The following is an 18,941-nucleotide window of genomic DNA, read 5'->3' as shown; positions in this document are numbered from 1 at the left end:
TGTAACAAGGTGATGGAATTTATGTCGATGCCCCATCAACCATACCATACCAGAACAGTCAGGGATTGGAACGCTCTCCCTGCAGAACTGTGTCAGCGGAGAGTATCGAAGCATTTAATGTCAGTATATATTTATTTGCGCATACTTTCGTTTCATCAACCAGTGAGTTGACGGTTTGAATTGGAAGAAGTACCGTATCTCGGAGCAACCCTTTTTCTGTCGCCGCAGATATTGTCATTCCTACAGTAACACCTTCTAGTCGGAGTAGGGGCACGTGCGTATGGCGGTGTGTACCTTATCTTTCTAACTATCTTTCTAAACCTGGAAACTAATACATCATCATGCCAAATATCAAAGTATTCAGCGGTACATCTCATCCAGATTTGGCGCAGAAAGTATGTCTTCGATTGGGTATAGAGGTTGGTAAAGTCGTCACCAAGAAATTCAGCAATCAAGAGACATGGTACGATGGAATTTGATTAGGTGTTGTCTTTTTTCAATAAAATATTTTTTGCCGGTGCGAATCTTACTACAGTTAAGCCCAACTCGGTTATATGGGCTATGACTCAGGGGCCTGACACAAAGTTTTTGATCCCAGTATCCGGCGCTATTACACTTTCGTACCCCCCTCCAAAAAATTTTTATTTCTGTAGGCCTAATGTCTCAATAAATTTAATTTAATTGAATTGACAAAATTTCGGTTTTGGGCATAATCCTTTCCTTCATCGGCCGCCCCAGTAAAATTGAAAGCTATTATGTGAGATGAAACTGAACATTTTGAATTCTCTACATGACATGACCACTTGTTTCCTTATGTTTTTTTTTCAGAAAGAATTGGCTTTAAGTTTTCAATGTCTTTTCAGTGTTGAAATAGGAGAGTCAGTACGAGGTGAAGATGTTTATATTATACAGTCTGGCGCAGGTGAAATCAATGATATGCTGATGGAATTGTTAATCATGATAAATGCTTGTAAAATTGCCTCTGCATGCCGAGTCACAGCTGTTATACCTTGCTTTCCATATGCGCGTCAGGATAAAAAAGATAAAGTAAGCACTTAGACTGTTATTAGGCCTATGTCCTTGTGGAAAAATGACAGTTCAAATTTTCCATAACCGATCATAAAATTTTTGATCTTGTAGATCAGCAAACATAAGTTATGAGTATTTTGCATTTTTTAGAAGCTTGCAATCATGCTGTGATGAGCATTATAGGCTATAGAACAAACTGTTTGCCCCTCTTGATTCAGATGAAAATAAGTTAGTTACTTATACAGTCAATCTCGGTTAATCTGTATCACTAGGGACTGAGCTTTTTAGTACGGATTAAGTGATATACGGATAACAGATAATTCGTAATTGATACAAATTAACTATTTCCCGTATAAATTATGATTTAACTGCACATTCCGTATAAAAGCTGGTATCTCTCAAACCGTGGATGACTACTACAGTAGAACCACATTCTAACAATCCATTGGGGGGAATAAAAAGTTCATAGTATCCGATGGTGCATTAGATCCATTTGATTTCATGTATACTTGAAAAGAAAACACCCCTTTGGAGTGATGAAACACAAAACCAACTGGTTTCAGTTGAGTAGGACTATTTGACGCCATCGTGTGTCTAGTACCACAGATAACCCACAGGCCATGTACTTGAGGGTGCTTCGTCAAAGGATTTTTGATTGACAGATAGGCCTAATAGCATATGTACTGAATATTTAGTGAAGCTTGAGACTGATATGACATTGATGGATTAACTTGAGTGTTTTCTTAGTTTTTCATATTTCCTACCGGCCACATTAACCTCATTAGATTACAGATGTTTATACTTTTTTTCACTTCAAGTGTATGTTCCCAACAGCTGATACGGATTACACATAAGGATTTACATATAAATTGGACAATGGCCATGCATTTTTCTACGGAATAAGTGAAAATACGGATTATGGAGTATGAATTAGACACAGAATTTTAAAAGGAATGACGTTACTGAAAAACGGGACCAATTTATTTATACGGAATAAGCACTTATACGGTTTAACCGAAGACGGATTAACTGAGGTTGACTGTATAAATGCAGTTGGACAAAGTCATTAGAATGAGGTTCCAATGTATCTAAATGTCAGATAGAATTTATTTGGGAAATGGAAGTGATTAGGTAGAAGAATTTTGGCCTGATGATATTTCACGGCACAGATCCAATTTCCTCTCTCATTATTGCCTTAAAAAATCTGCAAAATGGTTATCAAAAGTTGATTGGCAAATCCTATACAGGCATAGTCCCATTACAACTAACTAAGTGACTAGGCCTATATCTTCGTTGGCAAACAGGTCTGGCTTAGTTTTGTACTGTCCTAAACGTAGTTCAGTTAGTTGATTAATGGTTCGTTAACCTCTTAACAAGTTCGCTGCCACCTAGCGGTTAAGGTACGGTCGCCTTTGCCAACGCTAATTTTTGACATTACATAATTTATATGCTGCCAGCGCTATTTGTACATTGATAAATCAATATACTGATCTATTTTAGTATAGAAAACCACATGATGAGGTAACTCGTCACTAGCAATGGTGAAGAGACTCTCTATTTTTTCTTGTCCCTCATTGCCAGTAAAAGGTGCGAAAAATCAAATAGAAATCTATAAGAATAAAGATTTCATTGTAAAAATGATATAGAATGATTTTAGTCATTATATGCTCTCTAAATATTGGCTGGAAAAGAAGCTAAAAATCTTTGCTTCCTGAAGATTTTCATGAAAGAATTTCAAGTGTGTACCGAACTTGAGTTACCCCCATAAATAATATCTTAGTCTCTGATGCACCCACCATGACGATTTATCTCGTCAGCAGCAGCGAACGTGTTAACTAGTACAGTAAAACTGGCGTAAGCTAGACAGCTCTAAGTCGTAAAATCAGCGAAGTCGTCAGTTCATTTTCTTAGTCGGCTAATTTCGGTTCTTTTTAAAAAGATCGTTACTGGCACGTAGCGTCTTATTATGTACCAGCAGATCAATTTTTCTGTCAATGGACACATGTTAAGAACGTGTTCACAATAGTAGTCGGCTATAGAATAGAGTATTGACCTCGTGTCACTCAGTTGTTTGGGTAAGGATCTTAATATGTAGCTAACTGTAACTCGGGTTTTTCTTAGAAAACCCCAAAAATCCGACTTACTCATAATCGGGATGTTTCAAAGTCGGACATTTTCCCGTTGTCCAAACGTGTTCAACTAACGCCAGTTCTTCTGTAGTTAGGAATTTATTATTAACAATACGTTACCGATATCATCAGTTCTTGTATTAATTCTATTTTACAGAGTCGAGCACCCATTTCAGCAAAACTCGTTGCTAACATGCTCTCCGTGGCTGGTGCTGATCATATAATCACTATGGATCTCCATGCATCACAGATACAGGTACAAAATTCAGCATCAATACTACGATAGTACTAGCGGAAAACCTCAGGCGAATTTAAAATGCGGAAACTTCCAACTTTTCAATTCATCGCATGTGAATTAGTAGGAGCATTTTTAATTTGCTTATTGTCCCCCGCGCAGCGTAGGCCGCGAGCGGGGGACTTGGTATCCTCCGTCTGTCCGTCCGTCGGCATGAGCTTGTGAACGTGATTCAAGAAGAACCGTAGATCGCAGGACCATGATATTACGTAGTATGATTACCCCTAGGGAGAGGATGTGCCCTATTGATTTTGGGGTCCAAGGACCAAAGGTCAAGGTCATTCATGTAAAACTTTGTGAACGTGATTCAAGAAGAACCGTTGATCGCAAGACCATATTGCGTAGTATGATTACCCCTAGGGAGAGAATGTGCCCTATTGATTTTGGGATCCAAGGACCAAAGGTCAAGGTCACTACAGGTCATTCATGTTATACCTTATGAACGTGATTCAAGAAGAACCGTTGAGAGCAGGACCATGATATTACGTAGTATGATTACCCCTAGGGAGAGGATGTGCCCTATAGATTTTGGGGTCCAAGGACCTAAGGTCAAGGTCACCACAGGTCATTCATGTGAAAGCTTATGAACGTCATTCAAGACGAACCGTTGATAGCTGGACCATGATATTACGTAGCATGATTACCCCTAGGGAGAGGATGTGCCCTATTGATTCTGGAGTCCAAGGATCAAAGGTCGAGGTCACTACAGGTCATTCATGTAAAACCTTGTGAACGTGATTCAAGACGAACCGTTGATAGCAGGACCATGATATTACGTAGTATGATTACCCCTAGGGAGAGGATGTGCCCTATTGATTTTGGGGTCCAAGGACCAAAGTTCAAGGTCACTACAGGTCATTCATATGAAACCTTGTAAACATGATTCAAGAAGAACCATTGATAACAGAACAATGCTATTTCATAGTATGATTACCCCTGGGGAGAGGATGTGCATTAGTGATTTTGGAGTTCTAGGGTCAAAGGTCAAGGTTGGTAGACGTCTTTTGCCTAAAACCCTGTAAACTCAATTCTTAAATAACCATTCATGGCAGGAAAATGATATTTCGTAGTATGGTTATCCCTGGATACACTCATCATTTTTCTATACCAAAGATCAGTGTCTTCAGGGGTCATTCATTCCCTACTGGCAATCGCGGGGGACATAGATACGTAGTATCAAATTGCCTTGTATGTAGTATGCAATTTCCCATGCCCTTAGAGACCATATGGGATCTCGGGGATTTGATCTGTGGTCGTGGAGACTGGGACCTTTCATCACCTATGAAGTTGTCTTGTTCATGTGTCATGAATGGAAGAGCAGGTTTCTAAGAATTGAATTACAGAATGAATCCACATATGTTTCTATATTTTTAGGGTTTCTTTGATATACCTGTTGATAATTTGTATGCTGAGCCAGCAGTCTTAAAATGGATCAAAGATAATATCACAGAATGGAGAGATAGCTGTATCGTGTCTCCTGATGCTGGGGGTGCCAAACGGTAACTACTTTTAAGATGTTTTATTCATTTATTTTGGATTTTAAGGGGTTTTTCTGAGATGAGTAATAAGTATGATGTCATACCAATGCACCATCGGTGGCAGTGGTTTATACAGGATATAAACAAATTCAAATTTTGGAATAAATTTCTTGTTTGATGGCGCTTGTCACCCGTAAAAAAGGGAACCAAAATCTGCCATGTTTTAGTTCACTTGCGATAAAACTCCAATTTGAAATGCCATTCATGTAAAACAAAATGGCGGCACAATTGAATAGGTTGATATCGTTGCTAGCGCAATAACTGACACACAAGGCGTATGATATAACGATTAATTGTGTCAAATGTGTTAAATGATTTAGCTAATTTTGCTTTATTCTAGCTTGTGACACATTCTATGATTGTGATGATTTCCAAGAACATCTTTTATGGACTTTTGCTTTAGCGAAGTCCATTTTGCTATCGCATATGTAACTTCCTTTGGTATAAAATAACTTCCAAATGAGGCTTAGTTTCTCTTCGGAACTTTCAAAACATTCAATGCAGTAATAAAAGCTATTAACCCTATTGAATTTCATCGGAATCAGTTGCTTATTTATCAATTTAGTTATCTATTTGTTGTTGGAACTACATTTCGTTTCGGATGAACGCATGCCCTTTTACGTATATTGATGCTTCACACATGTGCGTAACATATACTTGCTGCTCTGTGGTGTAGTGATCTGTGCATGTATATGAAAGTGCGCCTTGTGTGTGGCCTAGTTAAAGTTTTCTTAGAAACTGCAAATGATTCAACTGCCAGGGTTCGTCGCGGCCGGCCATGAAAAGCAGTTAATTTTATGGAACGGCAGTAAAATTGGGAGAGGGGGAAGTGAATCTTGAAAATTGTTTAATTTCGAAAATAAATTGTGTAACGTTACCCAACTTCGTACACAGTGTATGAAATAAATGAAATCATCACACCATGAACGTGGAGAATGTCTATTTGAGTTAGTGGGGATACCCGCTACAATGTATATTCATGAGGAATCATCATGCAGTGTTGTGTATGATGGAGATCATATCAATAGACAGATTTTCATGAAAACGTCTTGCCAATCAAGGGGGACATCTTAGGCTTTTTTGATTAGTGGGAGCAGGGATTCTCTGAAATTCTGCCAAAAACTTCATGCCGAAGATATATATGCCATTCATAATTTGAGAAAAGAAATTTTTTTTTCTTGATATTTTCCGTCGATGTAATTGTCCGTAAAAAGTCAATTTTCTCCCATCATTTGAATTCAATCCAATAGTTATCACTCTTTTTCATTTGTTCTTCTTAAATCTCTACAGTACCAACGTTTAATTTTGATGCTGACTAAACATACACGCATATAAATTAAAGTCAATATTAAGAATTTTGCATATTGTTATAATTATTTTCTGTCCTTATTTTCGATCGAATTGTCTGTAAAAATTCAGTTCTCCCATCATGTGAATTCAGTCCAATAGTTTTCATTCTTTTTCATTTGTTCGGCTTAATTTCTAGAGTACCAATGTTTAATTTTGATGGTGATTAAACGCACATTCATGTAAATTTAGGAAAGCCCATATAACGAATTTTGTGTCTTAATATATTTACCAGGGCAGTGTTCTTGCTGGGTCAAAAATTAAGCATGGCGGTGCTCTGAAAACAATAAGAAACAGGGGTCCCCCCCAAAAATGTTATATTTTTAGGTGCTCAGATGCGTTCTTGGGGCTCTTGTTTACTAGTAATCATCGATGTGGGCAGTATGAACTGTGTTTCTAACAAGAGTTGGCTCCATTACTGAGATAACTGTGGATGGGGTCTATTCAGGCCTCAGAGTGTGTCAGAGGGGTTATAGCTTGATAGTCATCTGACTATGCAGACTCACATCAAATATGTCTGCAAAGCAGCTTTCGCAAGTCTATTTAAGATTGATCTGATTCGTAAACACTTTGATGACTCTAATGTTGAAAAAATTAGTTCAAAGGGTTCAAAATGTTAATCTATCGGATTAATTGAATATATACGTAGGACGCATTGGATCTTGCATTAACGACTCGTGGTATCCAAAAGAACTTACACTAAGTTCGGGGATCGCAGTTTTTAGGCCAGCTATAGGCTGAGCCTATTACTACACAAATGGAGCGAATTTAAATGACATGGTTTCCAGAGTAAAGGCTCTTTGACTGTGCAACTGAGCGTATATTCATGCAAATCATTCATTAGAGCATTATCCTTCTCCAACCCCTATGAAGCTGAATTTTGAAAGAGGGCCTCGTTAAAATTTATATGAGCTTGATCGCAAAAATATCTGTTTTAAAAAGCCAATCAGAAAGCAAAGACTTCTCTATGATTGGCTTAGCCACAGAGATCAGCAGGTGTTCACGTGAACCCTTGGTATCGTCTACTGTTTTACTTCCGGGTTTTATTTTAAGATTTAAAATTTTATTTCGATTTCGGTGAAATCTTTAATTTATTTGGTTTTTGGGAGGAATATTTTTATTTGCACTACAGAAAATATCATTGACAATTGTGCAAAGTTCGGGCAAAATAGCTTTTCTCAAATCGGATGGATGACCTTGATATTCAAATTAGCCATGTGCTCAAACTACAAATTCAATCAAATTTTATTCTGCAAAAAATTATCAAATCCAATTCAATTTTACTTGATTGAACAAGGTAAAACAGTAAATCCAATTCAATTTTGTTTTAATGAGCAATTTCAGAAGATTCTATTCTATTCCGCATTCAAATCAATAAGACCAAGGGAAAAGATTTATCTGAGGTATTTATTCCTGCCAGCTCCAGTCGCTATCTGTGCTACTTATGAAAACACTATATTAGCCTGGGATTGACTAAGTCTATGAGCAGGGACTGTATTTGGACAAATTTAATCCACAGAATGCATCATTTGCCATTTTATGAAAAGCTGACAGGCTATATGGATGGGATTGCAAATATTTGCACGATTGAATTGTGTAAGTTATTAGCCTGGGATTGACTAAGTCTATGAGCTGGGAGTGTATTTGGACAAATTTAACCCATAGAATGCAGGCACTCCAACCCTTTTGATTTATTCGGAATGGTTACGTTGTCCATACTATCGAGGACTCCAGAGAATTCCTTAGGTCCGAGAGAAACGACTACGAACGATGAGACTTCCTTCTAGTTGAAAGATCTATAACAGCCCCGATTTATTCTGCACATACACTCATATAAATAATATTGAGATCACATTGTATCACTGTACAACTAGGCCTATTGGATAAAAGCTAGTTAACAACCTGTACAGTACTGAAAAGGGATTATCACATGAATTCTATGGATTGATATGATACAACAACCATGAATGAAAACTACAACATAAATACAACCATATACGCCGAATTATATATTCGCGACATATGTATTTTCGAACCAATATCCGCATTCCGTTTGCCGATGGAAAATTTCGTGAGGGACTATCGGCAGTCGATGTTGGACCGTAAAAGCCTCCTGAGTCGTAAAAGCGTTCATTGATAGTATCCCTGCTGTGCATTTAAAAAAAAATTGATTGTCTATGTGTAATCGGTGTGTCAAAGTTTGTGAAATGCTTATTTATATACAACTAGCATCTGGCCTGATGCCGTATATAAGTGTCTACCAATAACGCTAATGGCGCTAGTCTGATGGGAAAAACCCAACCACTTAGTCTATATTTAGTACCTGAATCGAACACGCTCGCTTCATTGTTTTTTAATTCACTTGTCCCTTGTGTCTACTTCGCGGATATTGCGTATTTAAATGAAAATAGTGTTAGATTATCGCATTTAAATATTAGAGATGACACTTATAAACTTTTTGAAAATCAATCGATTCGCTATGGCTTACTCGATATCGGTTTCACGCAATCCTTAGTGCGTCCACTTCTTGTGTTGTGTCCGGCGCCGGACCTACCGCGTCATTTCATTTGCGTTCACTCGTGGCAGCTCTAACTTCATCGTAAAGGATTTGCATTTTTAATCGTAAGTAAGCAATGTGCCTTCTTTATTAATTAATTGGAGAGTACGTTGATCATGCTGCATCTTCTGCCGATTATATCGAAGAAATGTTGAACGTTTTCCTGTAACTAGATTTAAACCAATCCAATTAAATAAAATTTTATTTCATCGTCAATTTATCATGATTAAGTACTTCATTCAACTTGTATGGGTTGAAAAATATGTTCAATTGTTCTATTTTTGTTGTCTTTATTTATATGCGATTCCTGAAAACTGGTCCATTTTCTTGAAAATCATAGTTTTATTCCTGAAAATGATTTTCGAAGGTTGGAGGGTCTGAGAATATATCATTTGCCATTTTATGAAAAGCTGATAGGCTGGCCATAGTGCCCCTTGAGGCTCGTGTTCATGTTCTGGACCCCAACTGGAATAATCTACCACCACCTTGTTTACCCACTTATGTAGAGTGGGTTTTCAGGAGCTGGCTCATTGAGCGACAAGTTCGAAATGCGCCCTATATAAGAACACTTATGTTATACTATATCGCCATTTGACTGTAATTTCTACCTTAATGGTATATCAGTATTGTGCGATATCTTTTGTCAAGAAGCACAAAGCCTGTGCCTTACATTCCCGTTGTAGGAAGTATAACTTCAGTTTTGTTATATTTGTTTTCACAGAGTGACTTCAATAGCAGACAGATTAAATGCAGATTTCGCATTGATTCATAAAGAAAGAAAGAAAGCAAATGAAGTGGCATCAATGGTGCTGGTTGGTGATGTGAAAGGAAGGGTAGCTATACTGGTTGATGATATGGCTGATACATGTGGAACAATTTGTTTAGCTGCCGAAAAGTAAGTCAATGCACTAGCCAGTATTGTATCAGGAAATAATTAACGCCAGTAGGCAGTTGAGCTTTAGATCTTGTGCTGGACAAGTAATATGCCATTGTGAGACTGGGCCCTACTTAGGAATGATAAGAGTAAATCAATGATTATTAGGGTTTTCTGTTACATCACAGAAAACCCTATTGAGATTCGCGTGTTTCTTATTATTATTATTTTATGTCACACTATTTTCACTAAAAGAACTAAGGGTTTGTTACCTTGCCGCTGTTGTCGATACAATCCGTATGATATCGTTCAGCTCACTGAGATCTACAAATACTCCGCGTGTTTTTTCACGAATCATCGTCACAAAAGCACTGTCAGGCCGTAAACATCGACAATTTAGCCCCATTCAATGGGGCGACATGTTTTTCGAGTCGTCATCCCGAAATCAAACCGCAGGCCGATATTCACTTCGATTATCAATTCAAGTATAAATGAACTAATTTATTGCCGCAGACTTCACATTCAGCCGCGGTCTTCAAACAGGAAATTTACTACTTTAGGTTTTAAAAACACTGTCGAGCCGTAAACATCGACGAATCGACGTGTGTCACTACATCGTCGTTCCGTGGATCAGCTGCGAGTTTCTCCTCATCATGAGAATCAAATCGAGTACAAATTAATTTATTACTACCAGTGATTTGGCTGCGGGTTTCAAGGAGTTAGTTTAACAATACCTATTTTTCATTACCAAATTAACCGTGTATTTACTAAGATAAATCTTTAGTGTACTGGGGAGTCGTAGGCCTAAACTAAACACGCCGAAGAGATATAGCGGAGAAAAGCTGTTATGTCGGCGAGGTATCAAAATAAAAGAATACGTTACTTTATTCAGCCGCGGGCTTCAACCTCTATATCAATACCATCAATACTCTATATCTCCTACAGAACATACTGATCGTTGTCAAATGCACATGGTTTTTACTAAATACAAGTATATAACACACTCCTATCCGTATGCTTGACATTTGGAGTAAGTGTTCGCTGTAGGGGAAAGGAGATCGTTCGCTGTGTCGCTTGAAGTGTTTATCGAGTTTTACGCGGCTTTAGACCTACCGGTATTGAGCTTTACTGTCTCAAACAAACACAGTATAATTATTGCGTTTATTAACGGACTCATTGGATTGAACTTCAAAACAAAATTTTCGACATTTAGGAGGGTTGTTATTCAATAGGCCTACGACCAATCTGCCTACGCATATACATAGGCCTACATAGGCTAGTAGCCTCTACTAGGTTAAAGCTAAGTTCACTGTAAAGGAGGAATCAGATTTATTAAAGTGCATGTTAATTAGTGATTAACTGGTTCTGACTTGCAACGATCAATCACAATTATCAATTTTATTGACAAAAATGAAGATTTTTTTGAAAATTTCGTCTGAGCAGACAGCGTTATAAGCCAGACTTTTCATTTGAGTTTTTTCATCATTAATGAAACTGGTATTTCTTTAATTCCTATGACTTAAGCCGGGGGTAGGTCGGCCTTGCGACGGCTTGTGGCTCACTGCGCGGCCATTCACTGCGACCGCCAGCGACGATTGTGTCGCAACGACTCATCGACCTACGCTCCCTTGCGACGGGTTGTGACTGTCAGCAACGCCAGTGGCAAGGAGTCGCACGTGTTCTACTTTCTGCAACGCGACACGACTGTCACAACCGACCTACGTGTTCTTGCGACTGGCAGAAACTAGTCGCACACAGTCGCTGACAATCCTATTGCAACCGACTTGCACCGAAACTTGCGATGCAACGCGAGGATCGCATCGCGTCACAAGGCCGACCTACGTCCGGCTTTGAGTTACTGCGGAGCCCCAGAAATCTTTTTTCTCGTTTAAAAGACCTTTCGCTTGAAAATTCTTTCTACGGAATAAAACTTATTTCGTTCGAACCAATAATATTCTGTTCGATTAAACCAATTTGAAAAAATCGTTAGAACAAAGTTGAACAAACTTTTTTGTTGAAACAAAAGGTTTTTCGTTCGAACAATCGTTCGATCGAACATAATCGTTTTAATTTGAACAGAATTTTCTTGTCAGAACATTAACTTTTTCGTTCGAACAAGTATATTGTAAAACGTTTTTTCTCCGAACCAAAAGTATTAAGTATTTTGTTAAATCGAACAGAATTGTTTTCATTCAAACATTCGTTCGAAAAAATTGTTTTCGCTCAATCAAATTTTTTTGCCGGGACAAAGAGTTTTTCATTTCAAAAATAACATTGCTTTCAGAATGAAGAAAAGTTTTGGTTCAAACAAAAAGCGTACACGATTTTCTTGTCGGATCATTAAGTTTTTTGGTCGAACAGCGTGTTTAGGTCGTTTTGGAAATTTACTCGGTCTGGTATATTTTGGATTACTGTTTATGTCATTTGTCAGGACATTAAACAGAAGACGACTTAGGATACTACCTTGCGTGACTCCACTAGTTAGACCGACTTATTCCAAGATGAGGCGTTCCGTTGATTTCGGCTACAAGTTTTTGTTCAGAGATAATGCTGAGCCATTTCGGCAACCTATCATTGATACTGTTTCCTAATAGCCTTGTTTAGTAATGGCTGATGTTGTACCTTATCAAATGCTTTGTTGAAATCATAAAGAGTAATTATCGCCTAACAGTCGATTTTCCAGAGTGAAATAGGACATCAAGTCCAGTTGTCCATGGTTTCAAGAAAGGTCTAATTGACTGTTTGTCGAGCTTCCTCTTATAAAACTGTGTTGACCATTGAACAGGATTCAAAGACTGTGCAGAAAACCCGTTATCGCTGCTTTGCAGCTACATTTTCCAGTTGTGTTCCCATATTTCGTTTGAGTATACCCTACATGGTTTTTGCCAATATTCTCTGAATTTGGATTGATTGCCAATGATATTACCATATACCGGTAACCCCCCAGGAGTGCCATTACAAGCAATCCGAGGCATTATGTGCCATATTTGTAAGATTACCCACGTCTGGATATGCTGCCGCTACTGCAAGTGATGTTCAGGGATGAAAATCTCCCGCGGATTGGAGGTTCCACGGTTGGAGGTTCATTTTTGATGGGTTTCGTCGTTAGACCAATCTATGGCATCATTGTGATGTCTGTCTGTCGGTGGATGTTTCTTTATGACACGATTTTAACTGTTAGTGCGGCCGATAATTCCGTACATTGACACTATATTCTGTACTTGGTGTCGATGGCTTGGTTTATATTTGATTCTGGGAATTATATTACAAAGTGCTCAAATTTGGTTATATAATTATCCACGTTTTTCATTAGTTTGAGCGGTTGTAGCGCGTTGCTACAGCGCCACTCATTATACTTGCTGTGTATCATAGAACACGTACACTGAGATTTGAGTCTTATATTGCGCTAAATCCAGCCAGGCTGCTCAGAGTGCTTTACATTTTCGGTATTATTACCCCGGCCAATTTAATGGATCAGTCATCTCTCCCTGGGGAGAAGTAACAATGAGCTGCTAACAAGCACTCAGAAGTCATCTATCAGGCCAGGTACCCATTTACTCCTGGGTGGAGAGAGGCAATGAGGATAAGTGTCTTGCCCGAGGACACTACGGCATTGTACTGGGTTCGAATCCACGACCTGGTTTCCCAGAGCTAAATGCTCTAACCACTCGGCCACACCCCTCCACATGTTTTCGATCGACCCCTCCCACTATTCTTGTGCTAGGCTAGTGTAGCATAAACCATAGAAAAGGGCACAGTACATTGAGGATATATTTCAATTTTTGGATCTAAAGTTTGTATTTCTGAATAGTTCTTATCCTTTCATATGGTGGGAGTTCCGGCTTCCTATCCAATTTTTATGAAATGTTATAGTCTAAAAAGATGGCGGGTATCCCCTCGGATTTCTTAAATGCACATCCGGGAGGTCGTTCAGAAAAATCATTGGCGATCAATCCAAATTCAGAGAATATCGACAAAAACCAATGGAAAATATAGAACTATTCGGAAATAAAAAATTTAGTTCCCAAAACATTTAAATGGGAGAATTAAGAATTTAAAACAGGTCATTGAAGCTTAGTTGATTTTGTTGAGGCATAAAATAAAAAAGTCTTTCTTTCTGTCCCCCGACCGACCCGATCAAAAAGGTGCCGACCTTAAAGAGCATATGCCATCACAATAGAAGATTGTGTAAAATTCATTTTCAAATGTGATGTATTCACAAATATCAAATATGGAACTGGTTTGAAATTTATTTCAGCCATTACTGAGAAATATGACTTTTAAATCGGCAATTTCAGCACGTGCTCACTGTTATTGTTCATCTTAACAGGTGCGTGTTTCTGACGTCATCTCTGACAAAAGCTTGCGGCTTCCAGGCATTTCACTAGACATTTCATGCGATGTTTTATCATTTTGGGAGTGATTTGAATTGATAAACTCTTACCATTGTATAGTGTTGCTACCGTTGTATATGACATGATAATCGTATATAGGCCTAAGTGAGTAGCGCTGTACGTCTGAATACGGTGAACAAATGGTGTTTATTTTATCGATTATACATAGGCTACGCGTACTAGCGCGCACACGTGCTTGTGTTGATTGTCATAGTTGACATCATAAATAGCGCCACCCGCGGGTTGAAAATGAACTATACGCACGGAGTGAAGGATAAATAGATGACTATTCCGCTAACTATTACGGCTATTTCGTGCTCCTTTTTTCAATGAGTCACATCTCAGGTCGTTATATGTATACTTAAGTTTCTTCTGGTTAAGAAATCGCAGAATAGTACAATTTTGATAGAAAATAAAAATTTTTATCCGACCAGGAAACAGTTGATAGCAAAAAGTTATTTTTTGTGAAAAACGTTTTGTTTTGTTATTCATGGGTTATCACAATACTGACATCGAGCTGGCATACACGTGGCTTCCCACAAGTATGCACACGATACATAGACCAGCAGGCTGCCAACCTATAATACCCTGCGCGAGCGCATCACTATACAGCAGCGCAGCGCGGACTGCTGTGAAAATATCAATTACGTTGCGTAATCTCCTTTTGAGATAACCCAATGTAAGATGAGTTATTGTGGACTTTCGCTTTAGCGAAATCCATTTTGCTATCGCATATGAAACTTTCTTCTTTTGGTACAAAATAACCTGCTAATGAGGCTTAGTTTCTCTTCGGAACTTTTAAAAAATTCAATGCAGTAATAAAATCTCTAATCCTATTGAATTTCATCGGAATCGGTTGCTTATTTATCAAGTTATTTATTAGTTGTTGGAACTACATTTTGTTTCGTAGGAACACATGCCACTTTACATTATTCATGCTTCACACATGTGTGGGCAATACACAGAATGGCTGCTGTGTGATGTATTGATCCGTGGTTATGAAACGCGGAGCACGGATTCTCTGAAATTCTGCCAAAAACTTCATGCCGAAGATAGGTACCGTAAAAACCGGCGCATAAGTCTATGCTGCGTATAAGTCGAGGTCGATTTTTAGACCTATATTTCATGATTTTAACATATATCCGGCTTATAAGTCGAGTCCCTTCTTTTAGAAGAATAATTAATTGTATCATTATATTGAATAGTTTGTTTTGATAATGATGTACGCCTTCACGCACGCCCGAGCGCGTCAGCCTGATTGCTGCTGTGTGTTAATCAATAGACATAATCAGTGGTGATACACTAGTGTGAGTCACACGCTATATATAGGCTTATGTATTAAGCGCTGCTATGAGCACGCATATATGAATACATCGTTTTAAATGAAGCTGTGTCAAAATGAAAGAAGTTTTTTTCATTAAATAACTTTATTTATCATGAATGTTTATTCAAACTGTTATAGCAGTGAGAAGATGAACACTGTCTTTTTTGTCTGGTAGAATCAATATTTCTTGTGACCTGAAAATACTTAGTAGAAAACAGTACTTGGCGTAAGTCGAGGTCAATAATTTAGTGGTAAAATTAAGGATTAAAAACTCGACTTATAAGCCCGTTTTTACGGTATGCGTTTCCTTGAGAAAAGACATTTTATTTCTTGATATTTTCCGTCCTTATTTTCGATCTAATTGTCTGTTAAAAGTCAGTTTTCTCCCATCATTTGAATTCAATCCAATAGTTTTCACTCTTTTTCAGTTTTTCTTCTGAAATCTCTTAGAGTACCAATGTTTAATTTTGATGCTGATTAAACATACACTCATGTAGATTTAGGAAAGTCCATATTAAGAATTTTGTTTCTTGTTTTATAATGTATCAATTCATGACTCTGCTTTATCTATTTTGGTCGAAATGAAAATCAAATTGAAATACATAGCAAGTATTTGTAAAATACAATCTCCCTGCTTTGCCTCCAAACAGTCGCATTGGTGCTGTAATTATTGTGACTGATACAATGGCGGCTGCCGACAACGATGATGGATTTAGAGGATATGATAAGCATGAAGAACCTACTAATAACGAACCCGGCAACAAAATGAAAGAGGCATAATTATAATAATAATAATAATAGTCATTTATATAGCGCAGTTTTCCATAGTAATAAAGTTCAAATGCGCTCCTCCGGGTGGATTACGAGTTGAAGTAAGCACAGAACAGTTTAGTTTTAATGAACGTTTTGAACTGAGTTATGACATATAGGCATCAGACTTTTTCGCTAATAAAAAGAAATTTAGATAAGGTGTCACGATAAAGTTTGTTGTTTGGTAGAGAATTTTATATTTAATTTCAATCCTCGTTATTTCAATTTCTCTATTCAATGACTGACATCGAAGGATTTCATTGTATGTGATTGCAACCAATAGTGAAGACTGGTCTGTCCTATAGGGCCTATGATAGTATTGACAATTTGCTGTGCATGCTTTTGTACTCTCTGGACATGTCACTTTGATGTGTAGAACAACCCAAAAAAAAAATTCCCTTTTCAAAAATTCCCTTGCTTCCTACCCATAAAAATCATACTAGTGGGACCGGAAACAAAAACTTTTTAATTTTATGCCTGATGACTGTATTTGCACTGATATCATGTATTGGACATGACTAGTCCACTGATACTTTTTCACATTTATAGATTGGTTGAAGCTGGTGCTACTAAAGTGTACGCCGTATGCACCCATGGTATTCTATCAGGTCCCGCAATCTCGCGTATCAATAATTCCATTTTTGAAGCAGTTGTCGTCACGAATACAATTCCACAAGATGCCAAAATGGAAGCAGCCTCAAGAGTTCAGGTGAGCCATTCAATTTCAAGTAGTTTTGTTATAATTGTTGCGTTGTGTTTTTTGTCAGGAATGAGGGGTTATTAAATACTGATATTGTCAAGCGTTGCATCAATGTTTCCCTTGACCCCCTTGTAATCAAGTGAATTTCTGTGGAATTAAATGTGAGGATGTTTTCACTTTAAGAACCAATACATAATAGTAAACCATAGCAAATCCCATGTTCTTTTGATACATTGTATCCTTACTACGGTAGACTCCGCCTAACTCTGTTCTATTTGCCCTGTAATTTCTTTACCAGGGTTCTTCCAAGTCGGTATTTATTCTTATATATATAAAAAAAATAATAGCCAGTATTCGTTTTGATTCCTATGAAGTAAAAAGTGAGTATATGTTTGTATTTTTTGACATTTTGTGGATGGATGGATTCTGACTTGTGAAATTGCAGTCAATCTAATACCGCGTCGCTAATACATTTGTATATATGCGCGTCAGCAGTCAGCCGAATATAGGTTACAGTAATCATACTCGGGGTCGATGGGTCAACGTTGAAGAAGGATACATATTATCCATTAGTCGTTAGTTAAAAAAGAAATTTTGAAACGTTGGTGTTTTTGTTCAATAAAAATGAATTAAATTAAATCGTTCCTATTTATAGTTATTTTGTTCCTATTTAGCAAAACTGAGAAATTGCTTCATTTTAGTAGGTTCCTATTTGACCCCCCCAAAGTTCCTCCTAAGATATCCTTCTGTCCCTATCTGCGTAAGGTTGGCAGCCCTGACTGAGAAAGGAAATCTTATATCTATCCAATGACTCGTTTGATAATTTCCAGATTTGGAAGCCTAAAAATAATGTTCAAATTTCATTGAAAACTTCATGAAATGATTTTCACTACGAGTAACCCGGGATCCCATTGACAAATTGAGTGAATTAAAATCTTCCGATGAAGGGCCTCGGCTTATTGGGCGAAGCTTTATGGAATCCATGTATTTTAGTCTAAAAAACTGCCCTCGGCTTATTGCCTAAGTCGGCTTCATTGCCGGAAAATTCAGGTAGTTGTGTTGTCATGAACTGGGACTCAAGTTGTTGATGGTTAGCACTCTATTGTCAGCTTTTTGCCAGGAAGTAGACTGGAACAGAGTTGGATTGGATTCTACTGTAGTCATGTGAAATGGTGTTTTCAAACCAACTTAGATGTCTTGGGGCTGTTCATGAAGTACTAGCACAATAAGTTCAATTTGAATGTGTTGAAATTTATTATCATCAATACAATGATCCCCTATACATGTGCTTAGCTTCATAACGGATTTTAAAGTTTTGGCATTTTGTGGATTCTATCTGTTGTAGGTGATAGACATCTCAATGATATTAGCTGAAGCAATTCGTCGGACACACAATGGAGAGTCTGTCTCTTATCTATTTAGCAATGTTCCCATGTAAACCTTTCCAAAAATTAGGTGCGGTAGTTTCCATCTTGTTTTTGATCTTTATAAACTCTTTGCCTGCCTAATGCGTACGTTAACAGCCAAAATTTCCTATCACTTGCTTACCAAAATCATTCTGGTAGTGTTTAATTGTTTCTATACTCCAATAGATGGTGAAGTTATCGCTCTACACCAGAAAGTTTCAGGCCCACTTCCTGCATGGTTTGCAAGAAATATAGAAATTGCAATGATGAAGCGTTTTCTGCCAAAACCTACTGTTAGAATATTTCAGCTGCTAATTTGATCTGAGCAAGACCAGATGAGCGAAATGAAATCAATTTGATGAAAATATCTCTGGCAAAGCGCTGCATTTCCTGAAAAATGGGCGTGGCAGGCAAAGAGTTGAAAATGCATGGCATTCCAAGAGATTATAAAACACATCCTCCCCCACCAGGGATTTGAACCTGATGGCATCGGGACTTGCCACGGTAAGAAACCCTGCCACATAAGCCCGAGTGTGCA

The 18,941-nt window shown here is 37.8% G+C and overlaps 1 protein-coding gene across 4 annotated transcripts in view; it reads left to right on the top strand.

The window, feature by feature from the left end:
* The first annotated feature begins 271 nt into the window (after nucleotides 1–271).
* The window catches only part of LOC141906537 (ribose-phosphate pyrophosphokinase 1), a 33,988-nt gene continuing 15,318 nt past the window's right edge, over nucleotides 272–18,941 (top strand). For 2 of the 4 annotated variants that reach the window (XM_074795870.1, XM_074795871.1), the window contains exons 1-7: nucleotides 272–463; nucleotides 864–1,047; nucleotides 3,316–3,414; nucleotides 4,828–4,952; nucleotides 9,617–9,790; nucleotides 16,847–17,006; nucleotides 18,343–18,452. In XM_074795870.1, coding sequence (XP_074651971.1) covers nucleotides 342–463; nucleotides 864–1,047; nucleotides 3,316–3,414; nucleotides 4,828–4,952; nucleotides 9,617–9,790; nucleotides 16,847–17,006; nucleotides 18,343–18,435 — 957 coding nt within the window. In that variant the 5' untranslated portion in view covers nucleotides 272–341 and the 3' untranslated portion in view covers nucleotides 18,436–18,452. The remainder of the gene's footprint in view (nucleotides 464–863; nucleotides 1,048–3,315; nucleotides 3,415–4,827; nucleotides 4,953–9,616; nucleotides 9,791–16,846; nucleotides 17,007–18,342; nucleotides 18,453–18,941) is intronic. The other 2 variants (XM_074795872.1, XM_074795869.1) reach the window with 1 other exon arrangement.

Source organism: Tubulanus polymorphus, chromosome 5, assembly GCF_964204645.1.
Source record: "Tubulanus polymorphus chromosome 5, tnTubPoly1.2, whole genome shotgun sequence".
In the NCBI taxonomy this organism is placed as follows: domain Eukaryota; kingdom Metazoa; phylum Nemertea; class Palaeonemertea; order Tubulaniformes; family Tubulanidae; genus Tubulanus; species Tubulanus polymorphus.
The sequence above is the reverse complement of the archived record's forward strand: the minus strand, read 5'-3'. Positions and strand labels throughout refer to the sequence as shown.